At 45.0% G+C, this 25,828-nt stretch overlaps 1 protein-coding gene across 2 annotated transcripts in view; it reads right to left on the bottom strand.

Annotated features, from left to right (window-relative positions):
• LOC141257359 (uncharacterized) overlaps positions 1-20,876 on the bottom strand; it is a 36,672-nt gene extending 15,796 nt beyond the window's left edge. Inside the window, exon 1 of one of the 2 annotated variants that reach the window (XR_012318054.1) lies at positions 20,751-20,876. Coding sequence is in view for 1 of the 2 variants with exons in the window: in XM_073671836.1 (XP_073527937.1) it covers positions 6,742-9,738 (2,997 nt within the window). In the remaining variant the exon portion in view is untranslated. Of the gene's footprint in view, positions 1-6,019; positions 10,773-20,750 lie in introns of those variants that run through there. The other variant, XM_073671836.1, reaches the window with a different exon arrangement.
• Positions 20,877-25,828: the final 4,952 nt, after the last annotated feature.

Genomic DNA, 25,828 nt, shown 5'->3' with positions numbered 1-25,828 from the left:
AACAAGGGCCATAGCGGCTTCCAGTGACGCGGGAGAGTCATACTGTGCCAACACATCCTGTAATTTGTCGGATAAACCTTGACAAAACTGGCTCCTAAGAGCCGGGTCATTCCACTGGGTGTCCGTGGCCCACCTACGGAACTCCGAACAGAATTCCTCCGCCGGACGATCTCCCTGCTGGATCCTACGTAACTTAGACTCAGCAAGGGAGATCCGATCTGGGTCATCATATACGAGTCCCAGAGCAGCGAAAAACCTATCCACTGACTGGAGAGCCGGGGAGCCCGGGGGAAGAGAGAACGCCCAAGATTGTGGGTCCCCTTGCAGGAGCGAGATGACAATTCCCACCCTTTGTTCTTCACTCCCCGATGACCGAGGCCGCAGCCGAAAGTACAACTTGCATGCCTCCCGGAAAACAAAAAACTTGTCCCGCCCCCCAGTGAACCTGTCAGGGAGAGCTACTTTAGGTTCTGGTCCGGCTTGCTCCTGAGGATACAAAACCTTGGACCTAACATCCGCCAGCTCCATGGACAAACTCTGCAACTGCCGAGCTAGACCGGCTACTGGATCCATGGTAGCTGGAGAAAAACTAAGTGGTCGGTGAAAATGTCACGCTGTCTCTGTATACTGGAGGTAGGGGGCCTAAGCTGACCCTAAGCTGGGGCCCTGACTAATCCCTCAACCTGGAGGTACTGTTAAAGGTACAGAGGTCCAGGCCGCCAGCGTAACCCCTACCTCCTGAGGATCCCTGCACCTAAGTAATCTAGTCCTGAGAAGGACCCCGATCACAACAAAAGGGGACAAGTAATAATATGCCCACACACAGTACTTAGACGAACGAGACAGTACAAGGGAAAAACCAAAACCACCTTGCATACAAAAACTACACAACTACAACAGAGGGAACACCAACGGGAAAGGAGATAAATGATAAAGCGAGGAAGGAAAAAACACTCCAAATACACTTATCTCTGAAACTCCAAATACCACGATCCGCTCTGTTAGTCTGCATGAAATGCTTTCACCGACACTTCCCTAACAGACCAGCAGGCATTTGAAGGAGTCTCACTACAGCAGCATTGATTGCAGCTGGGCGAGGCTGGACCTCGTCTAGCACAGAGAGAGAGAGAATTAACTCCCTCACTGCCGAAAAACACAAAGCACCAAAAAGTCAGCTGCGAGAAGTCAGGCTCTGTAATCGTGACGATCTTCGTGGCGACACACCCGTGACATATAACTATCATAATACTGCTCCTACGTACAAGAATATAACTACTATAATACTACCCATATGTACAAGAATATAACTACCATAATACTGCTCCTATGTACAAGAATATAACTATTATAAAACTGCTCCTATGTACAAGAATATACCTACTATAGTACTTCTCCTATGTACAAGAATATAACTACTTTAATACTGCCCCCTATGTACAAGAATATAACTACTATAATACTGCTCCTATGTACAAGAATATAACTACTATAATACTGCCCCTATGTACAAGAATATAACTACTATAATACTGCCCCTATGTACAAGAATATAACTACTATAATACTGCTCCTATGTACAAGAATATAGCTACTACAATACTGCTCCTATGTATAAGAATATAACTACTATAATACTGCTCCTTTGTACAAGACTATAACTACTATAATACTGCCCCCTATGTACAAGAATATAACTACTATAATACTGCTCCTATATATGAGAATATAACTACTATAATACTGCTCTTATGTACAAGAATATAACTACTATAATACTGCTCGTGTGTACAAGAATATTACTACTATAATACTGCTGCTATGTACAAGAATATAACTACTATAATACTGCCCCTATGTACCAGAATATAACTACTATAATACTGCTCCTATATACAAGAAAATAACTACTATAATACTGCTCCTATGTACCAGAATATAACTACTTTAATACTGCCCCCTATGTACAAGAATATAACTACTATAATACTGCTCCTATGTACAAGAATATAACTACTTTAATACTGCCCCCTATGTACAAGAATATAACTACTATAATACTGCTCCTATGTACAAGAATATAACTACTATAATACTGCCCCTATGTTCAAGAATATAACTACTATAATACTGCCCTCTATGTACAAGAATATAACTACTATAATACTGCTCCTATATATAAGAATATAACTAGTCTAATACTGGTCCTATGTATAAGAATATAACTACTATAATACTGCCCCTATGTATAAGAATATAGCTACTATAATACTGCTCCTATGTACAAGAATATAACTACTATAATACTGCTCCCTATGTACAAGAATATAACTACTATAATACTGCTCCTATGTACAAGAATATAACTACTATAATACTGCTCCCTATGTACCAGAATATTGCTATTATACTGCCCCTATGTACAAGAATATAGCTATTATAATACTGCTCCTATGTACAAGAATATACCTACTATAATACTTCTCCTATGTACAAGAATATAACTACTTTAATACTGCCCCCTATGTACAAGAATATAACTACTATAATACTGCTCCTATGTACAAGAATATAACTACTATAATACTGCTCCCTATGTACCAGAATATTACTATTATACTGCTCCTATATACAAGAATATAACTACTATAATACTGCTCCTATGTACCAGAATATAACTACTTTAATACTGCCCCCTATGTACAAGAATATAACTACTATAATACTGCTCCTATGTATAAGAATATAACTACTATAATACTGCCCCTATGTACAAGAATATAACTACTATAATACTGCCCCTATGTATAAGAATATAACTACTATAATACTGCCCCTATGTATAAGAATATAGCTACTATAATACTGCTCCTATGTACAAGAATATAACTACTATAATACTGCTCCTATGTACAAGAATATAACTACTATAATACTGCTCCTATGTACAAGAATATAACTACTATAATACTGCTCCTATGTACAAGAATATAACTACTATAATACTGCCCCCTATGTACAAGAATATAACTACTATAATACTAGTCCTATATACAAGAATATAACTACTATAATAATGCTCCTATGTACCAGAATATAACTACTATAATACTGCTCCCTATGTACAATTATATACAGTACAGACCAAAAGTTTGGACACACCTCATTTAAAGATTTTTCTGTATTTTCATGACTATGAAAACTGTACATTCACACTGAAGGTATCAAAACTATGAATTAGCACATGTGGAATTAACAAAAAAGTGTGAAACAACTGAAAATATGTCTTATATTCTAGGTTCTTCAAAGTAGCCACCTTTTGCTTTTATGACTGCTTTGCACACTCTTGGCATTCTCTTGATGAGCTTCAAGAGGTAGTCACCGGAAATGGTCTTCCAACAATCTTGAAGGAGTTCCCAGAGATGCTTAGCACTTGTTGGCGCTTTTGCCTTCACTCTGCGGTCCAGCTCACCCCAAACCATCTCGATTGGGTTCCAGGTCTGGTGACTGTGGAGGCCAGGTCATCCGGCATAGCACCCTATCACTCTCCTTCTTGGTCAAATAGCCCTTACGCAGCCTGGAGGTGTGTTTGGGGTCATTGTCCTATTGAAAAATAAATGATGGTCCAACTAAACGCAAACCGGAAGGAATAGCATGCCGCTGCAAGATGCCGTGGTAGCCATGCTGGTTCAGTATGCCTTCAATTTTGAATAAATCCCCAACAGTGTCACCAGCAAAGCACCCCCACACCATCACACCTCCTCCTCCATGCTTCACGGTGGGAACCAGGCATGTAGAGTCCATCCGTTCACCTTTTCTGCATCGCACAAAGAAACGGAGGTTGAAATGAAAGATCTCAAATTTGGACTCATCAGACCAAAGCACAGATTTCCACTGGTCTAATGTCCATTCCTTGTGTTCTTTAGCCCAAACAAGTCTCTTCCGCTTGTTGCCTGTCCTTAGCAGTGGTTTCCTAGCAGCTATTTTACCATGAAGGCCTGCTGCACAAAGTCTCCTCTTAACAGTTGTTGAAGAGATGTGTCTGCTGCTAGAACTCTGTGTGGCATTGACCTGGTCTCTAATCTGAGCTGCTGTTAACCTGCGATTTCTGAGGCTGGTGACTCGGATAAACTTATCCTCAGAAGCAGAGGTGACTCTTGGTCTTCCTTTCCTGGGGCGGTCCTCATGTGAGCCAGTTTCTTTGTAGCGCTTGATGGTTTTTGTAACTGCACTTGGGGACACTTTCAAAGTTTTCCCAATTTTTCGCACTGACTGACCTTCATTTCTTAAAGTAATGATGGCCACTCGTTTTTCTTTACTTAGCTGCTTTTTTCTTGCCATAATACAAATTCTAACAGTCTATTCAGTAGGACTATCAGCTGTGTATCCACCAGACTTCTGCACAACACAACTGATGGTCCCAACCCCATTTATAAGGCAAGAAATCCCACTTATTAAACCTGACAGGGTACACCTGTGAAGTGAAAACCATTTCTGGTGACTACCTCTTGAAGCTCATCAAGAGAATGCCAAGAGTGTGCAAAGCAGTCATCAAAGCAAAAGGTGGCTACTTTGAAGAACCTAGAATATAAGACATATTTTCAGTTGTTTCAAACTTTTTTGTTAAGTATATAATTCCACATGTGTTAATTCATAGTTTTGATGCCTTCAGTGTGAATGTACAATTTTCATAGTCATGAAAATACAAAAAAATCTTTAAATGAGAAGGTGTGTCCAAACTTTTTGTCTGTACTGTAAGTACAATAATACTGCCCCCTATGTACAAGAATATAACTACTAGGAGTCCTGAGGAGATAATTTGCATATTCCCACTGCATTTTGGGATAAGTGAAGAGTCTCCACGAGCTCAAAGAACACTGGATTTTGGCCTTTGGAGCTGAAAGGAGGACATCAGTAAACTTTTGGAGCGTTTTTCACTGTTTTCACAACACATTAACAATAAGAACATAGAAGAGTCCAGGAGCCATTTGGTGAGCTGCATATCCTGCTCCATGTTCACAGACTTGCCAGTGGAAATGCCAAACTTCACATGCCAGAAATGCAAGCTTGTGTCCCTGTTGGAGGAAAAGTTGCGAAATCTAGAGGAGAGGTTAACTCCCTTGAAAATCATTAAAGAAGGTGAAGAGTGCTTAGAGCAGAATTATCTCTTCATGATACAGAATGAGAAGAAATTCGAACTGCACCTGACGATACAGAGGAATGGAAGCATGTGACCCAGAGAAGCAGGAGGATCGAGAGGCAGTCAGCACCTATACTGCTCAGGAACCAGTACCAGGCTCTCTCGCAGGAGAACCATGAAGAAATACAGCAAGATAAGATTTTGCCAGCAATGAATAACCTTGTAAGCCCTCAGAATCCTCCTGGATGGAGAAAGAAGAATGTTGTGAAGAAAAAACGGTGTTATGTTCTGCTACCAGAGCTAAGGAAAGAGAGGAGATCTGTCCCTACGATAGAACTCAGCTTAATCCCTACGATGTAACAGGGAACCTGATCCTGCGATCAGACCTGCTAAAGTCCTAAGCTAGTCTGTACGGAGACCTATAGATGTGGGGAAGGAATCCCTACAAGTACTAAGGACTGGGAGGAATATGGGACACCTCCTAACAGAAATAGTAGCAGACAGACGAACAAACAAAATATATAGAACATAGAGGTCAGTAGACCAAGCAAACTAACAGAGCAAGACACAGAGCACAGGCTAGCTAGAAAGTAGTGTAAGGCAGCGCTTGTCATCATACTGGCGGTAACTCGCTTCGCTGCGTCAATCAATGCACACGTGCAATGTCTTTACGTTTTTCACACAGTGTTGCAGTTTATTATGGCACTTCATAAACCGCTGTTCACACACAGTTCATCTTAGTCCGCCACCGGCAGGTTTACACACATAAACAATTCATGAGCCAAGTGGCACACCGGCCCACTTGCTCCAGGGTACAGCTTACGGCAAGGTAATAAAGTAGCAATGTTCATATCACAATGTCCATATAGCACCGAGTATTACCTTTGCCGGGTATAGCTGTCTCAGTCCGTTACTCTGCCATCACTGTGGCTCTGCGGCTTCCCAGGTAGGGGTCTCCAGCCGTCGTTCCCTCAAAGGCCACTGACATCCACACAGGATCCAGGCGCTGCCTTCCAGGACTCTTACTCAAGCCGGCTCTCCCTCAAAGGCCACTGACATCCGCACAGGATCCAGGCTCGACCTTTCAGGTACCAGGCTTCACTTCAAAGCCGCTGCCTTCCAAGGCCACCAGCATCCACACAGGATCTAGTCTTTGCCTTCAGGCTGCCAGGCTTCACGGTATCACGGTATCCCACACACATGGGGAACAGGCCTCACGCCTCTCACACCGAACACACCTGTCTCAAATTAAGCAGGTTTATATATGCTGTGCACAGACAGCCTCATACTGACAGGACCTTGCTGATGTCACAGTCATGTGATCAGTCAGCTGTGTGTATAGGTCCTGTGTGCTGTCCCAGTCATGTATACAGAGCTTTACTGTGCATGCAGGACCTGGGTGATGTCACAGTCATGTGACCAGTCAGATAAAGGGGAAGGTACATGGTCCAGTAAGCACATCCTGGACCATTTACAGTAATGCTAGCAACCTGCTGCATTACATATCCCCCCTCTCTGTTCAAACTTGTGGGGTTGAACACATAATATACACAATAACATTATAACCCCCAGCTCACATATAGACCATGAACTTTACAATTGTGCTACTCAGCCCCTGGAACCTTAGTCAATGACATTAGCCCATTCCTTAGGGACCTACCATTTGTCACTGTCACTGACTTCGTCAGGTCACCTTTCCGGGTCGTAACTTTGTCAGGTCTCCCCCGCTCCCAGCGGTCAATCAAAACCCTGTCAGATCTTCCCCGCTCCCAGCGGTCAATACAGCAGCGCAACTCGCATGCCCCGGTATCTAAGGTCCGGTTCGACTCCGTACTGTCCCGTCCTCTATTGGGTCGTTTGTATGGGCTGCTCAAACCGGAGTTACTGGAGGTCTCACTACCTCTAAACCCACGCCCACTACTCTCAGGACATCCTAAAAGGTCCCTAACTTCAGCTGTAGCTGTTCTGTTATTTAGGGGGCCCTTTCTCTGTCGGGTCTCACTATTTCTAGACGGCTTCCATCTTCTGCTGCTCAGATGATGCTGTCTATCTACTCGCAGTCTAGCGAGATTCAATTGTTCTACCTCCTGCAGGCAGGTCACTCGGTACTCAATCAGCATGCGTATATATTCTAGGCTTTCTTCTGTTCCTACAGCGGAAAAGGACACCATGCCGTCTTTGTCTGGTATCCAGTCCTGTTGATCACGTGGACTGCTTACTTTCACCACACCAGACTTCTTGACCATCATCTGCATGGCTCGACCGCTTCTCCCAATGAGCTTTCTCACCAGAACATGAGGCACCCGGATGACCTCTTCACGCATACTGTGAGCTTTCCTCCTAAGCTCCAGTTGTCTAACGGCTTGCTCCGTCTTCAACCGGAGAAACCGCTTCGTGCGAATACATCGCCAGTGCATATCACTTAGGATCGCCACCCTCTTCACTGTGACTTCGGTCGTGGACAGGACCACCAGCTGTTTAGCTTCTGAGGTCAAGTACACCTTACAGGCTCCCACAGCCTTCTTAAACTCTTCATGCACGGACTCACGGGTGCATTCTTCCCTCAAGTCCTCGGGTACATCTACGAGGCACTTGTACCGAGACGTTTCGGTCTCACCAGTGGTTTCCAGACGATCAACCAGCTCAGGTTTCAGGGACAACTGACTTCCAGCTTCTTCACCCTGGACGCTTCCCCTGAGCTGACTCACAGCTACCACTTCACAACTTTTCGTCTTGACCACCTCCACTTCACCTTTATCTTCCAACACCATACTTTTAGCTCTCCTCAGGTCCACCTTCTCAGGGTCTAAGGGAGTAAGTGCAACTTGTTTGCCTTTTCCCTTCTCCAAGGAGACCTCGTTCACCACGTGACACTTTGCTAGGCGACCTTTGAGCTCTAAAACTTCTCCTTCCAGCTCAGTTACTCGCCTCTCAGCGGCCCGTCTCTGAAGCTCTTCCTGCTTCAACTGCTCTTCCAGCAGCAGAGCTCTCTCAGACCTCTCCGTCTCCAATGTGCCCACTCGGCTCTCAATAGCCAGTCTCTCACGCTTCTCTTGCGTCCACTGGGTTTGTAGCAACTCCTTGAGCTCCCTGATCTCGGCTCTTACTTCCACCGAATCATCCAAGCTCGCATCACTCGAGGAGGTATCTGTTTCACACCTCCCCTCACCAGCGGCCAACTCCTGGCCCTGGTCTGTGGCTTCTCTGACGGACTCCTCCATCTTTTTCCACTCAGCTTCCATCTTGCTGACTGTTTCTTTAAGGCACGTCTCCGCCCTCTGGAGAGTATCACAGGACATCTGTAGCTCCTTCACCTGAGCTTCCAGATCTAGGGTCTTTCCCCGGAGACCATCATTCTCCTCACGGGTGTCTTGCAGAGTGGTCTCAACCACTTGGCGCACTTGCTCTGCACCCGCCTTATCCTCCTCTAGTTTTTCCTTCACCTTGAGGAGATCCTCATAATCTCTCTTACTCTGTTGCAGTTCCCTACTGCGTTCACCACACACCTTCTTGGAGTCACACAGCTCCTGGTTGAGCTGTTTGCGCAGTCGTTCTAGGATTTGTTCACGTCCAGAAACACCATCCTGCCGCGCCTCCTTCTCAAGCTTCAACTGCAAAACCTCTTCCTTGATTTTGCGGCGGTCCTCCTTAATTGCGTAGAACATTTCCTTCCAATGGTTAATTTCCGCGTTGCTTCCCTCCACGTCTCGCTGCCAGTTCCTCATAACCTGGTATATTTTCTGCTGTTCAGACTCCAGGTTCAGCTGGTCTGCGGACACGTCACTCTGACACTGTTGCCTGATAGGCTCCAGTTCCTGGTCATGACTGGCCACCTTCTCTTTCGGGGCTGTCAGATCCTGATCCGTCAGTCTCAGTACCATACCGGAGGTTGCTACTGGAAACGTCACCTCCTCTTCTACCTCTAAAGGAGGATCCACACTTGAAGCATAGGCACACAGTACTACATTCTTTTTATTTTCATTTTCAGCCAAGTCTACAGGAGCAACCTTTTTGTGGCCCTTGCGCCGTCTACGAGATGGGGACTCTCTCACCTCGTCTAGCCCCTCCTGACTGAACTCACTTTTTACTTTCATAGTGTCACAGTCAGCTACGGGGTCTGTGTCACTACCCATGGTGTTGTGGACTAACAGGTCACCTCCCACTTTGACGTCACCCCCTTCTACTGGAGTTACCCCGTTATCAACGGTCACATTGTCATTTTTAGGAGGCACCAACCCACCACCAGTAACAATTTTCAGTTTTCTACACTCCACACTCTTGTGAAAATCCGCCCCTTTTTTAGACTCCGCCCCCTTTTTAACAACCACACCGGCAGGGTAATTTTTACACAAAAAATCTGCAGTAGTCTTAGGACTCAGTTCACAACATCTCTTACCACCTCCCCGGGCACTCTGGGACAACACTGGCGCCCCCGGAGAGTCCATAGAATGGTCCACTGCAGCCATTCCATATGGTGCCCACAGCTCCTGCGGTTCCTGCACCATGTCCAGAAAAAGTTTCCCAAATACCTGCTCTGGTCCCAACCGGTCCTTCAACCGCTCAATAGCTCCAGACAGATCTGCTGCTTTGCTCACAGCCATCGCGGTACACTGTTCACACTAGCACTTCATCGCTCTCCCGGAAAAATTTTCGTGGCCCCACCAAGCCACCGCAAAACCGGATTTGAGTGCGATGAGAATCTTCGCAACCCCGCCGAGTTGCCGCAAGATGCTTTATACTTCGTGAGCCCCGCCGAGCCACAGCAAACCAGGTTTGAGTGCGACGCCAATCTTCGCAATCCCGCCGAGTTGCCGCAAGATGCTTTATCCACACTCGTCGTCCTGTGCCGTTGCCCCTAGCAACCGGGGTTGTCGTTGCCACTAGCAACCGGGCTGCCGTTGCCCGCATTCTCCACCATATGTAAGGCAGCGCTCGTCATCATACTGGGGGTAACTCGCTTCGCTGCGTCAATCAATGCACACGTGCAATGTCTTTACGTTTTTCACACAGTGTTGCAGTTTATTATGGCACTTCATAAACCGCTGTTCACACACAGTTCATCTTAGTCCGCCACCGGCAGGTTTACACACATAAACAATTCATGAGCCAAGTGGCACACCGGCCCACTTGCTCCAGGGTACAGCTTACGGCAAGGTAATAAAGTAGCAATGTTCATATCACAATGTCCATATAGCACCGAGTATTACCTTTGCCGGGTTTGGCTGTCTCAGTCCGTTACTCTGCCACCACTGTGGCTCTGCGGCTTCCCAGGTGGGGGTCTCCAGCCGTCGTTCCCTCAAAGGCCACTGACATCCACACAGGATCCAGGCGCTGCCTTCCAGGACTCTTACTCAAGCCGGCTCTCCCTCAAAGGCCACTGACATCCGCACAGGATCCAGGCTCGACCTTTCAGGTACCAGGCTTCACTTCAAAGCCGCTGCCTTCCAAGGCCACCAGCATCCACACAGGATCCAGTCTTTGCCTTCAGGCTGCCAGGCTTCACGGTATCACGGTATCCCACACACATGGGGAACAGGCCTCACGCCTCTCACACCGAACACACCTGTCTCAAATTAAGCAGGTTTATATATGCTGTGCACAGACAGCCTCATACTGACAGGACCTTGCTGATGTCACAGTCATGTGATCAGTCAGCTGTGTGTATAGGTCCTGTGTGCTGTCCCAGTCATGTGTGCAGAGCTTTACTGTGCACACAGGACCTGGGTGATGTCACAGTCATGTGACCAGTCAGATAAAGGGGAAGGTACATGGTCCAGTAAGCACATCCTGGACCATTTACAGTAATGCTAGCAACCTGCTGCATTACAGTAGATATACAATGAAGTCCAGCAAAGCCAGAAGGGTGGAGCAGGATTAAATAGGCCAACAAGGTCATGTGACCAGCAAAGGAAAAAAAAACTAAGAGCAAGGTTCTAACAAACGGAGAGTGGTGGTCATGGGGGATTCCCTGTTAAGAGGAACAGAGGCCGCTATCTGCAGACCAGACATAACTTCAAGAGAAATGTGCTGTCTTCCAGGAGCAAAAATTAAAGATGTGTCTGACAGGATATCAAGACTCTTCAGACCTACAGATCACTACCCATTCCTGCTAATACATGTGGGGACAAATGACACCGCAAGAAAGGACCTGGAAACCATCTGCAGTGACTTTGAAGACTTAGGCAAGAAAGTGAAAGAATTGGGAGCGCAGGTGGTCTTCTCATCCATCCTCCCAGTGGATGACCATGGAACAATGAGGTGGAATAAGATTCTACAGGTGAACAACTGGCTACGTCGATGGTGCGGTCAACAAGGATTTGGATGTCTGGATCCCGGAATGAATTACCTATATGATGGACTACTTGCTAGAGATGGGGTGCACCTTACGAAGACTGGAAAACATGTATTTGGAAGTCGCCTTGCTGCACTCATCAGGAGAGCTTTAAACTAGAACAATGTGGGAAGGGAAGCAAAAGGCCAGAAAAAGCCATACAGCTGACAAATACTATTGAGATCTCTGCTACTGGAAGTGGAAAGGAAGAACAAAGACAAAAAAATAAAAATAATAAAAATATGGGAGGAAGAGAAACCAATCACAAACTAAAATGTTTTTATACAAATGCACAAAGCATGGGCAACAAACAAGGAGAATTGGAACTACTAATGCAGGAAAAGGAATATGATGTCATTGGAATCACTGAAACTTGGTGGGACGATACACATGATAGGAATACAAGGCTAAAAGGATACAACTTATTTGCAAGAAACAGACTTGATAAACGAGGAGGAGGTGTTGCATTGTATGTTAGAAAAGCGAATATCTGCACAGAGATTGAAGCTTCAGAGACTGGGAGTTCTGTGGAAACTGTTTGGGTAAGAATACAAGGAGAGAACAACGGAAAGGACACCATTGTAGGCATTTACTACAGGCCACCTGGGCAATCTGAAGATATGGATGAACTCTTTATGTATCAAATGACCAAGTTCTCCAAAAAATATGACGTAGTGGTCATGGGAGATTTCAACTATCCAGACATTTGTTGGGAATCTCTCTCAAGTAAAACTAACAGGTCAAGTAAATTCTTATCCTCTCTTGCTGACTTTATCTTCCAAAAGGTAGGGGAGAAAACAAGGGGATCTGCTACTTTGGATCTAATCCTTATAAACAAGGAAGAAATGGTTGAGGAGGTAAAAGTGGCTGGGACCCTAGGAGGCAGCGATCATGCTATTATAGAATTTTGGATAACTAGAGGAGGAAGACATGTGAAGACTCAAACTTCAAGGTTAGATTTCAGAAAGGCAGATTTTAAGCGACTCAGAAAGAGAATAGGAGGGATCCAATGGCTGGATGTCCTTAAGGACAAGAATGTCCAGGAAGGATGGGAAATTTTTAAAAATGAGATTCTCAAAGCACAATCGTTAACCCTCCGTCAGGGGCAACTTATCTGACAGGCGCAGCTCACTTAGTTTCATTTCTCTATTTTCAGTGGTTTGTCTGGTTAGTGTTACTTTTCTGGTTAGTAAACATTTTTTTTTCCACCTGATTATATGTATTCTCATTTATTACATTCCTATTAAGGTAACTGATCACTTTTAGAGCATTGAAATTTAAAAAAAAGGAAAATATAGCCAATTTTCTAGCCTGTGCCTGACAGGCGCAATGCCCCTAAACTCGTTATGAAACATATTGCCCCTGACGGAGGGTTAACAATCCCAAAAAGTAGGAAGAATGGGAAGCATTAAAGGAAACCAGGATGGATGAACACAGAACTTAAACACATGCTAAAAAGAAAGAAAGAAATGTTTATCAAATGGAAAAAGGGAGGCATATCTAAAGAAGATTATAATGCAGTCTGCAGAACCTGTAGGGCACATATCAGGTTAGCTAAAGCTGACAATGAATTAAGGCTTGAAAGAGATGTCAAAAGCAATAAAAAAGGATTTTGGGGGTATGTCAAAAGTAAAAGAAAAGTCAAAGATGCTATAGGATTTTTACAGGATGAAAATGGTGAAATGGTAAGAAAGGATGTTGAGAAGGCCGAACTTTTTAATTCCTATTTTGCATCAGTTTTCTCTCAGAAAGAAAATGTAACATCAACTGATCTTCACTGTCCTATTAAAGGAATAGAAGAATCCAGGTTATCTGTAAACAGAAAGATTGTGAGGGAATATTTAGCTAACATAAATTAGTTCAAGTCTCCAGGTCCAGATGAATTACACCCCAGAGTACTGAAGGAGATCGAGGAAGAAATTTTAGAACCACTCTCCATAATCTTTGAAAATTCTTGGAGAACAGGAGAAGTCCCAGAAGACTGGAGAAGAGCCAATGTTGTTCCTATCTTCAAAAAGGGGAAGAAGGTGGAACCAGGGAACTATAGGCCGGTGAGTCTGACTTCTAGGAAAGATCTTTGAACAAATTATTAAACAACATGTATGTAAGTACCTGGATAAGAATGAAGTGATTAACCAGAGTCAGCATGGGTTTGTAACTAACAAGTCATGTCAGACTAACTTAATTTCCTTCTATGACAGAATCACTGACTGGTGGATCAGGGAAATGCTGTAGATATAGTATATCTTGACTTCATCAAAGCATTTGACAAAGTATCTCACACCATCCTTATTGAAAAAATGACCAAGTATGGAATGGACAAGGCAGCTGTTAGGTGGATTCATAACTGGCTTAGTGATCGGACTCAAAGAGTGGTCGTAAATGTTATGATAGGCTACAAGCACTAAGGAAAGACAGGAGATCTGTCCCTACAATAGAACTAAGCTAGATCCCTACGATGTAACGGGGAACCTGATCCTGCGATCAGACCCGCTAAAGTCCTCAATTAGTCTGAACGAAGACCTATAGATGTGAGGGAGGGATCCCTACAAGAACTAGGGACTGGGAGAAAGATGGACACCTCCTAGCAGAAATTGTAGCAGTAAAAAGACAAACACACAACATAGAACATAAAGGTCAAAAGACCTAGCTAAACTGACTGAGAAAGGTTACAAAGCACCTGGCTAGCTTAAGAGTAGAAATTACAATGAAGTCCAGAATGGCCAGAAGGGCGGAGAAGGATTAAATAGGCAAAAAGGTCATGTGACCAGCAAAATAGAAAAAACCTAACAGGAGAGTTCTAACAGTAAATGGCTTCACATCCAGTTGGATGAATGTCTCAAGTGGGGTACCACAGGGCTTTGTCCTGGGACCTGTATCGTTCAACATCTTTATCAATGATTTAGATTAAGGAATTGAGGGTAAACTGATTAAATTTGCTGATGACACAAAGCTAGGAGGGAAAGCTAACACTAGAGAAGAGAGAGAGAGGCTTTAAAAAGACCTAAATAAACTGGAGCAGTGGGCAGCAACTAACAGAATGGTTTATAACAGGGAAAATGCAAAGTACTACATCTGGGCAATAAAAATGAAAAAAGCATATACAGAATGGGAGGAGTAGAGCTAAGCAACAGCACATGTGAAAAAGACTTAGGTATACTAATAGATCATAGACTGAACATGAGTCAACAGTGTGATGCAGCAGCAAAAAAGGCAAATACAATTCTGGGATGTATTAACAGAAGCATCGAGTCTACATCACGTGAAGTCATTATCGCACTTTACTCCTCTTTGGTCAGACCTCATCTGGAATACTGCGTCCAGTTTTGGGCACCACATTTTAAAAAAGACATAGACAAACTGGAGCAAGTTCAGAGAAGAGCGACCAGAATGCTGACCGGTCTGCAAACCATGTCCTATGAGGAACGGTTACAGGATTTGGGAATGTTTAGCTTACAAAAAAGAAGACTGAGAGGAGACTTAATAGCTGTCTACAAATATCTCAAGGGCTGTCACAATGTAGAAGGATCATCTTTATTCTCATTTGCACAAGGAAAGACTAGAAGCAATGGGATGAAACTGAATGGGAGGAGACACAGATTAGATATTAGAAAATTTTTTTTGACAGTTAGGGTGATCAATGAGTGGAACAGGCTGTCGCAAGAGGTGGTGAGTTCCCCTTCAATGGACGTCTTCAAACAGAGGGTGGACAGATATCTGTCTGAGATGATTTAGTGAATCCTGCTGAGCAGGGGATTGGACCAGATGACCCAGGAGGTCCCCTCCAACTCTACCATTCTATGATTCTATAATACTTCCCTTATAGTATGTACAAGAATATAACTACTATAATACTGCTCCTATGTACAATAATATAACTACTATAATACTGCTCCCTATGTACAAGAATATAACTACTATAATACTGCCCCCATGTACAAGAATATAACTACTATAATACTGCCCCCTATGTACTAGAATATAACTACTATAATACTGCCCCTATGTACAAGAATATAACTACTATAATACTGCCCCTATGTACAAGAATATAACTACTATAATACTGCTCCCTATGTACAAGAATATAACTACTATAATACTGCCCCCATGTACAAGAATATAACTACTATAATACTGCCCCCTATGTACTAGAATATAACTACTATAATACTGCTCTTATGTACATGAATATAACTACTATAATACTGCCCCTATGTACAAGAATATAACTACTATAATACTGCCCCTATGTACAAGAATATAACTACTATAATACTGCCCCTAGGTACAAGAATATAACTACTATAATACTGCCCCTATGTACAAGAATATAACTACTATAATACTGCCCCTATGTGCAAGAATATAACTACTATAATATTGCCCCCTATGTACAAGAATATAACTGCTATAATATTGCCCCTATATACAAGAATATAACTACTATAATACTGCCCCTATGTACAAGAATATAACTACTATAATACTGCCCCTATAAATAATAATAATAATTTTTATTTTTATAGCGCCAACATATTCCGCAGCACTTTACAAATTTTTTGGGGGGACTTATACAGACAATACAGAATAAGCATATCTCATATCGAAAGGAGTGAGGGCCCTGCTCGCAAGTTTACAGTCTATGAGGAAATGGGGGAGACACAAAAGGTAGAATGTACATATATTGTATAATGCAGCCTTGATATACTGAATAGGATAAATAATACATGGACTGGTCACCTGCCAGTATGTGTACAGTCCTGACCGAGGCTATTATGTGCATGGTTGGTATGAACCTGAAATTGAAGAAAATTTTAGTATGGGGGAAAACTGGGATGGACAACTGGGATGGACAGATAGTGTGTGGAGGCGATACGCCAGTCTAAATGGGTTTTTAGGGTCCGCTTGAAACTGTGGGTATCGGGAATTAATCGAACTGTCCTGGGTAATGCATTCCAAAGAATTGGCGCAGCACGCGAGAAATCTTGGAGACGGGAGTGGGAAGTTCGGATTATGGAGGATTTTAGTTTTAAGTCATTGGCAGAACTGAGGGCATGTGTAGGGTGGTAGACTGAGACAAGGGAGGAGATGTAGGGGGGTATTGAAGCATGGAGCGCTTTGTGGGTAAGCGTGATAAGTTTAAATTGAACTCTATATTGGATGGGTAACCAATGCAATGACTGGCACAGGGAAGAGGCATCGGTGTAGCGGTTGGCGAGGAATATTATCCTGGCTGTTGCGTTAAGGATGGATTGGAGAGGGGAGAGTTTAGTAAGAGGGAGCCCGATAAGTAGAGAATTGCAGTACTCCAGACGGGAATGAATAAGAGCTACAGTAAGAGTTTTTGCTGAGTCAAAGGTGAGAAAAGTCCTGATTCTTGAGATGCTTTTGAGGTGTAGATGACATGAACTAGCGAGTGATTTGATGTGAGGAGTGAAGGAAAGATCTGAGTCAAAAATGACCCCAAGACAGCGGGCTTGTTGCTGGGGAGTAATGGTTGAGCCACAAACGGAAATGGCAATATCGGGCACAGGTAGGTTAGTGGAGGGAGGAAAGACGAGTAGTTCAGTTTTTGACAGATTCAGTTTTAGACAGAGGGAGGACATAATGTTAGACACAGCAGAAAGACAATCACTGGTCTTTTGTAGTAATGCCGGGGTGATGTCCGGAGCAGAGGTGTATAATTGGGTGTCATCAGCATAGAGATGGTACTGAAAACCGAATCTGCTGATTGTTTGTCTGATAGGAACGGTGTATAAGGAGAAAAGAAGGGGGCCTAGGACTGATCCTTGAGGAACCCCGACAGTAAAGGGAAGTAGGGAGGAGGAGGAGCCGGCGAAAGACACAGAGAAGGAGCGGTCAGAGAGATAGGAGGAGAACCAAGAGAGAACAGTGTCCTTGAGGCCAATAGTGCGGAGCATAGTGAGGAGGAGCTGGTGATCCACAGTGTTGAATGCTGCAGAGAGATCCAGGAGAATCAGCTGGGAGCAGTGACCATTAGATTTAGCGGTTAGTAGATCATTAGAGACTTTAGTGATGGCAGTTTCAGTAGAATGTAAAGAGCGGAAACCAGATTGTAAAGGGTCAAGAAGAGAGTTGTCTGAGAGATAGCGGATTAGACGGGAATGGACCAGGCGTTCCAGGAGTTTAGAGATAAAGGAAAGATTGGAAACAGGTCTGTAGTTGGTCGTGCAGTTCTGGTCAAGGGATGGTTTTTTAAGTAATGGATGTATGCTGGCGTGTTTAAAAGAAGAGGGAAAGATACCAGATGAGAGGGAGAGGTTGAAAATTTTAGTTAGGTGAGTGGTGACAGCTGGAGCAAGGGACTGAAGGAGATGTGAGGGAATAGGGTCATTGCTGCAGGTGGTAGGGCGAGAAGATGCAAGGAGCCTGATTACTTCATCTTCCGTGACTGGTTCGAAGTCTGAAAGTGAGCAAGATACAATGTGGCGGGGGAGAGCATGCATAACGTTTGGGGATTGGGAGAAAATTTCCTGTCGGATATGGTCAATTTTTTCTTTGAAATAATTGGCCAGATCGTCAGCGCCGAGGTCGGTGGTCGAGGCCTGTGCTGTTTGATTGAGGAGAGAATGAACCGTGTCAAAGTGTCGTTTAGGATTATTGGAAAGTGAGGTTGTTAAAGTAGGTTTGCTTGGAGAGGTGAAGCGCAGAGTTATATGTTTTCAGCATAAATTTATAATGGAGGAAATCTTCGGGCAGATTAGATTTTCTCCACAGCCTTTCAGCGCACCTGGAGTACCTCTGGAGAAGACGTGTTTGAGGTGTGTGCCAGGGTTGTCGCCGTCTGTGCCGAGTTGTTCTTTGTGTAGGAGGTGCGGCTTCATCCAGGGCGCATAGCATTATTTCATTATAATGCTTCAATGCAGAGTCGGGACATGAGAGGGAGGAGATTGGGGCCAATGATGATTGCAACTTTTTCATAAATTTCTGGGTGTTAATGGTGCGTATATTTCTATTAGTGTGGAAAGTGGGGGGGTCTTGAGTAGAGTCACAGTTCTTGACAGAGAATGAAATAAGATTATGGTCAGACAGTGGAAGGGGAGAGTTAATAAAGTCATGTACTGAGCAAAGCCGGGAGAAGATCAGGTCCAATGTGCTCCCGTCCTCATGTGTAGGAGAATTAGCAAGCTGTGAAAGGCCAAAGGAGGAGGTTAGTGATAAAAGGTGAGCGGCAGATGGGGAAAGAGGATCGCCAATTGGGATGTTAAAATCTCCCATGATTATCGTCGGGATGTCGCTGGATAGAAAATTTGGAAACCAGGCAGCAAAGTGATTCAGGAACTGACAGGAGGCACCTGGAGGGCGATAGACAACCGCCACTCACAGGGAGAAGGGCCGGTAGAATCTGACTGTGTGGGCCTCAAAAGAAGGGAAGATAAGGGAAGGTACAGGGGGGATAACCTGAAAAGTACATTTTGTTGAAAGAAGCAGACCAACACCTCCACCTGATCTGTTGTCAGGTCGCGGAGTATGAGAGAAATGTAGGCCACCATAGGAGAGAGCTGCAGCGGCGGTGGTGTCCGACTGCTGGATCCAGGTTTCAGTGAGAGCCAGAAGGTTGAGGGAATTAGAGAGGAAAAAGTCATGGATGTAAGAGAGTTTATTACATGCTGAGCGTGCATTCCAAAGGGCACAGTTGAATGAGACAGAAGATATGCAGGGAATATTAATGAGATTAGCAGGGTTTCTGAATGTAACAGGGAAAGAGTTAGTGTTATTATTACTGGAGGGTCCTGGGTTGGGAGAAATATCACCTGCGACTAATGGAAGGAAGATACAGAGAGTGAGCAGATGGTTGAGTGATTTGTGAGAGCGTTTCCTGTGTTGTATGGTGGGAATGAATGGATCTGTGTAGTATAACATTGTGAAGAGAGCATGACAGCTCAGAAGAGAGGAGTGAGGGTTAATATGGATGAAGTGTGCAGAACTTGTGGGAGAACTGTGAATGTGGATGATTGTAGCAGCCAGAATATAAATGGCACAGATACAAATGGTGAATACTGCTTGAAAAACAGATGACCTGGAAGCCAGTTTGTTAAATTGTCTTGCATGTCTTACCTGTCTCCTGCCCTGTCCAACTGCCATATCTAACTGCCGAGACACTTTGATAAATTATGGCCCTTCGATAAAGTATGTATAAATGCTATATGCATAAATGCCCCCGCATAAATGCTGCCCCTTGACTATGTCTCAATATATAGGGACGTATCTGCTTAGATCTACACAGATTTAACTCGTCAGCAATCAATCAACTAGCTTAAGACAGCAGGAGACCATAAAACTGCAGAAAAAAAAACAGACTGGCAACTCAACATGGATCATAAACTGTTAAAGTAAGTGTGATGACCTTAAAGTATCATGGATTAAACAACGTAGATGAATGAGAAATATATACCAGTGATTAGGTGCAGAGCATTGCAAGTAACATGGAGATACAATGCAGGTTTCAGAATAGATAACACATAGTAGAGGAGTGAGATATATGTACCAGTGATTATGTTCAAGAATATAACTACTATAATACTGCTCTTATGTACAAGAATATAACTACTATAATACTGCCCCCTATGTACAAGAATATAAGTACTATAATACTGCTCCTATATACAAGAATATAACTACTATAATACTGCTCCTATGTACAAGAATATAACTACTATAATACTGCCCCCTATGTACAAGAATATAACTACTATAATACTGCTCCTATGTACAAGAATATAACTACTATAATACTGCCCCCTATGTACAAGAATATAACTACTATAATACTGCTCTTATGTACAAGAATATAACTACTAGAATACTGCTCCGATATACAAGAATATAACTACTATAATACCGCTCCTATGTACAAGAATATAACTACTATAATACTGCCACTATGTACAAGAATATAACTACTATAATACTGCCCCCTATGTACAAGAATATAACTACTATAATACTGCTCCGATATACAAGAATATAACTACTATAATACAGCCCCCTATGTACAATAATATAACTACTATAATACTGCCACTATGTACAAGAATATAACTACTATAATACTGCAACTATGTACAAGAATATAACTACTATAATACTGCTCCTATGTATAAGAATATAACTACTATAATACTGCCCCCTATGTACAAGAATATAACTACTATAATACTGCTCCTATGTACAAGAATATAACTACTATAATACTGCTCCTATGTACAAGAATATAACTACTATAATACTGCCCCCTATGTACAAGAATATAAGTACCATAGAATCAGAAGAGTCTGGATTAACAGAAGTCCATTGATCTGAGAGAAGAACTTTTACCCACAGCCGCGGCCCCAGTGGGAAGATTATGGTTAACCAAGTAATGAATCTCGCATGTTCGCTGGCAGGAAGAAGTGATTATGAAACTTTGCACCATTTATTTGCAGCATGATAGGAGAATGTTGAACTTAGTTGCGGGGACAAAAAATCATCGCTATTAGTTTTAGTGCATTACCAAAGCCCACCTTACACATTAGACTGACGTTGGCTAAACATGGTTTTATCAGTGGGATCAGCCGCCAGTCTAATGTGTATGGTGGTCTTCTGACTCTCCCCTGACAGGTGATGTACTGAGCGATCCTGTGAATGGAAGAGTCTGGAGAGATTTCTGTCGGCAGAATGATCGGATGAACTGTTGTTTGTGTGGCAGCTATCCATCTTGTGTCGGGGGCTTTAGATTTGATGATGGATGCCTGTACATTAGGGACATGTCCACCTCTGATTAGATATGGAAATAATGTAAATACTTTGCATTGGTGAAAGTTTGCTTTATAGCATCGATCCTTACTGCCAATTCTGCTAGGTATGATTGGAAACAGTCAGCAAGTTGACACTGATGAACATGGGATCCAAAATCTGATGAACAACAGTCTTTTTTTTTTTATGTAGAAGAAGAACCCCTGACATCTGAATGATGCCCAACAGTCATATCCTCCGGGAAGCTGACATATAGGGAGCTGTTTGTTTGTGTTTATTGTTTTTTTTATAGCATTATTTAGTAAAAATTAGTTTTTAATATATTTCTGGTAGACTAGGGCTTGCCCGTACATTAGCGTTTTTTCTGGGTTTTTTTTCCGTGCGTAAAAAAAATGCAACTTTTTACGATAGCAGTAAAATAAATGATATTTCGAAAATCTCATTCACGCGGTGCTTTATTTTTTTTCTTGCATTTTTTTGAGCTGTGGACCATGTCAAGTCTTTTAGCCTTTTTTTACCCATTCAATTGAAAGCATAAAAAAATGTTTAAAAAGTGCAGCATTTTTCCTGCCAAGATTCTGCATTTTTTCATGCAGGAAAAAAATGCTACAGAAAAAAAAAGCACTGTGTGACCATACCTTTAATACAAGGTGCATAAGTAGCAAAATTGGAAAAACAAAGCCTAAGTGTGGACTCTCAGCTTCTTATTGGCAAAAACAAAATGTTAAAAAAATAATAAATCTGTGAAATATGTCTTAAGTAAACAAACTTCTTCGCCCAACCTGCTGCACTAGTTCCCGTCCCTCGCTCCGATACATGAGCCGTCATAATATTAGCACAAGGTGGTGCTCTCCATTATCTTGTGTGCCACGTCCCCGCAGTCACTTATCTTCCACGAGGCGCAGCAGCTACTGCAAAAACAAAAAACTTCCCAGCCAGCTCCATCTGCACTTGCTAAAATTATCACCTGGACTGGATGTAATTGTAGCAAACCCTCAGCTATGAGATGTATTAAGCCAGGACAGGTTTTAAGCCTTTGGATATAAACAAGGCTTTTATCATTCACTGACATCAAACAGAGATCTTACAGTGAGAAATTGAAAGACAGGGCCATGTTAAGACTGATCACGAGAACAAGATCCAGCATACAAGGACCAATATTACCAATAGTACCGTTATGTAAGGGTAAATAATACCGCAACATAGTGACTGAATAATAACACCATACTTATCATTACCAAACACGACTGTACCGAGGCCAATGTTACCATTAATACTGCAATGTAAGAGACAAATAATACCGACAGGCCGTGCCCAAATAGTGAACTAATAATTCCATGCCGAAAATGCAAAGTGGTTGTAGAAACCAGCAACAAAATGATTTACCTCTTCACCTCTTTTCAGAAACCCTCTCCAGTGGGAAGTTTTTTTAGGCAAGGAGCACACAATTGTAACCTCTTTGCTGTAAAGCTTGTTAGCGCTGCTCTGTTTGCAGCATTATGGAGCACAGCTTGGGCTGGTGACTGGCGGTGCAGCAGTAACGCTGGTCTATCATGTCAATCAACAGGGGCGCAGGAAGCCGGGAGGATGAGGAGTGATGCGCTCCTGATGAAAGAAGATTCTACATCAGCGATATGCTGCCCCTCTCTGTGCCTCGTATGATAATAAAGCCCCCTGTGCACCCTCATCTTAAAAAATAAAAGATTCTACTCTCCTGTTTTAGGCCCCTTACTTGGCCTGCCCCTAACTTGTCCTAGGCCCACCCATCACCTGTGCAAGACCCGCCCCTCACCTGTCCTAGGCCCACCCCTCAACTGTCTTAGGCCCACCTCTCACCTGTCTTAGGCCCACCTCTCAGAGATCCTCCTCAAATGTCCTAGGCCCGCCCCCTCATCTGTCTTAGGCCTGCCCCTTACTTATCCTAGGCCCCCTCACCTATCCTAGGCCCACCCCTCACCTGTGCTATTTCCCCTCCTCACCTGTCCTAAGCTCACTCCCTCACCCATTCTAGGCCCGCCCCTCACCTATCCTAGGCCCCCTCACGTGTCCTAGGCCTTTCCCACCTGTCCTAGGACCACCCCTCACAAGTCCTAGGCCTGACCCTCACCTGTCCTAGGCCCGTCCCTCACTTGTGCTATTCCCCCTCCTCACCTATCCTAGGCCCACTCCCTCACTCATTCTAGGCCCACCCCTCACCTATCCTAGGCCCCTCACCTGTCCTAGGCCCACCCCTCACCTGTGCTATTCCTCTTCCTCACCTGTCTTACTCTCAATCCATCACCCGTTCTAGGCCCACCTCTCACCTATCCTAGGCCCGACCCACCTGTCCTAGACCTGACCCTTATGTGTCCTAGGCCTGCCCCTCACCTGTCCTAGGCCTGTCCCTCACCTGTCCTAGGCCCCCTCACCTTTCCTAGGCCGCCCCAACATATCTTAGGCCCACCCCTCATGTATCCTAGGCCCTCCCCTCACCTGTAGTAAGCCCCTCATCACCTGTCCTAGGCCCTCCCCTCACCTAGGCCCTCCCCTCACCTGTCCTAGGCCCTCCCCTCACCTGTCATGGGCCCACCCTCACCTGTTCCAGAATTTGCCCTTGTCCCCCCTCATCTGTCCAAGGCCTGCCTCTCCCCTGTCCTAGACCTGCCGCTCACCTGTCCTAGGCCTGCCCCTCACATGTTCCAGACTTGCCCTTGGTCCCTCCTCACCTGTCCTAGGCCCTCCTCTCACATGTTCTAGACCCATCTCTCACCTGTCCTAGGCCTCCCTTCATCTGTCCTAGGCTTGCTCCCTCACCTGTCCTAGGCCCGCCCCTCATATGTTTTAGGACCCCCTCACCAATACTAGGCCCACCCCTCACCTGTCTTACACCACCCCCTTACCTGTCCTACGCCAGCCCCTCACCTGTCCTAGGCACACCTCTCCCCTGTTCTAGACCGGCTCCTCACCTGTCCTAAGCCCCCTCACCTGTCCTAGACCCGCTCCTCACATGTCCTAGACCTGCCTCTCACCTGTCCTAGGCTCGCTCCCTCACCTGTCATATGCCACCCCCTCACCTGTCCTACACCAGCACCTCACCTGTCCTAGGCCCCTGCCTCACCTGTCCTAGGCACACCTCTCCCCTGTTCTAGACCGGCCCCTCACCTGTCCTAGACCCACTCCTCACATGTCCTAGACCTGCCTCTCACCTGTCCTAGACTCACTCCCTCACCTGTACTAGGCTCGCTCCTTCACCTGTACTTGGCTAGCTCCCTCACCTGTACTAGACTAACTCCCTCACCTGTACTAGGCTAACTCCCTCACCTGTACTAGGCTCGGCTCCTTCACCTCTACTTGGCTTGCTCCCTCACCTGTACTAGGCCGCCTCTCACATGTTTTAGGCCCTTCTCCTCTATACTAGGCCTGCCCCTCACCTGTCCTACGCCAGCCCCTCACCTGTCCTAGATTCGCTCCTCACATGTCCTAGACCTGCCTTTCACCTGTCCTAGGCTCACTCCCTCACCTGCACTAGGCTCGCTCCCTCACCTGTACTAGGCTAACTCCCTCACCTGTACTAGGCACGCTCCCTCACCTGTAGTAGGCTAACTCCCTCACCTGTACTAGGCTCGCTCCCTCACCTGTCCTAGGTCCCCCCTCACCTGTACTAGGCTTGCTCCCTCACCTGTCCTAGGTCCCCCCTCACCTGTCCTAGGCTCACTCCCTCACTTGTACTAGGCTCGCTCCCTCACTTGTCCTAGGTCCCCCCTCACCTGTACTAGGCTCACTCCCTCACCTGTCCTAGGTCCCCCCTCACCTGTACTAGGCTCGCTCCCTCACCTGTACTAGGCTCGCTCCCTCACCTGTCCTAGGTCCCCCCTCACCTGTACTAGGCTTGCTCCCTCACCTGTCCTAGGTCCCCCCTCACCTGTCCTAGGCTCACTCCCTCACTTGTACTAGGCTCGCTCCCTCACTTGTCCTAGGTCCCCCCTCACCTGTACTAGGCTCACTCCCTCACCTGTCCTAGGTCCCCCCTCACCTGTACTAGGCTCGCTCCCTCACCTGTACTAGGCTCGCTCCCTCACCTGTCCTAGGTCCCCCCTCACCTGTACTAGGCTTGCTCCCTCACCTGTACTAGGTCCCCCCTCACCTGTACTAGGCTCACTCCCTCACCTGTACTAGGCTCGCTCCCTCACCTGTACTAGGCTCACTCCCTCACCTGTACTAGGCCCACCCCTCACCTGTCCTAGGCCCACCCCATACCTGTCCTAGGCCCCCTCACCTGTCCTAGGCCCACCCCTCACCTGTCCCTTGCCCCCTCACCTGTCCTAGGCCCACCCCTCACCTGTCCCTTGCCTCCCTTCACCTGTACTAGGCCCGCTTCTCACCTGTCACTTGCCCCCCCTCCCCTGTCTTAGGCCCACCCCTCACCTGTCCCTTGCCCCCCCTCACCTGTCTTAGGCCCACCCCTCACCTGTCCTAGGCCTGCTCAATAAGGACACGATCAGGAGATGCTGGGGGTTTGATGCGGTCAGATGTTACAGCATAGTGGATGTTATTTCTAGAAATCCTATGTCCACTGTGCGCCTCTGTGCACCTGCGGATCACCTGCGGACACGGACCTGTCG

This window comes from Phyllobates terribilis, unplaced genomic scaffold (assembly GCF_046119375.1).
Source record: "Phyllobates terribilis strain yellow unplaced genomic scaffold, ASM4611937v1 Scaffold_3__8_contigs__length_932513732, whole genome shotgun sequence".
NCBI classification, from domain to species: Eukaryota; Metazoa; Chordata; class Amphibia; order Anura; family Dendrobatidae; genus Phyllobates; species Phyllobates terribilis.
Note: the sequence above shows the minus strand (reverse complement) of the source record. Positions and strands in the feature narration are given on the sequence as shown.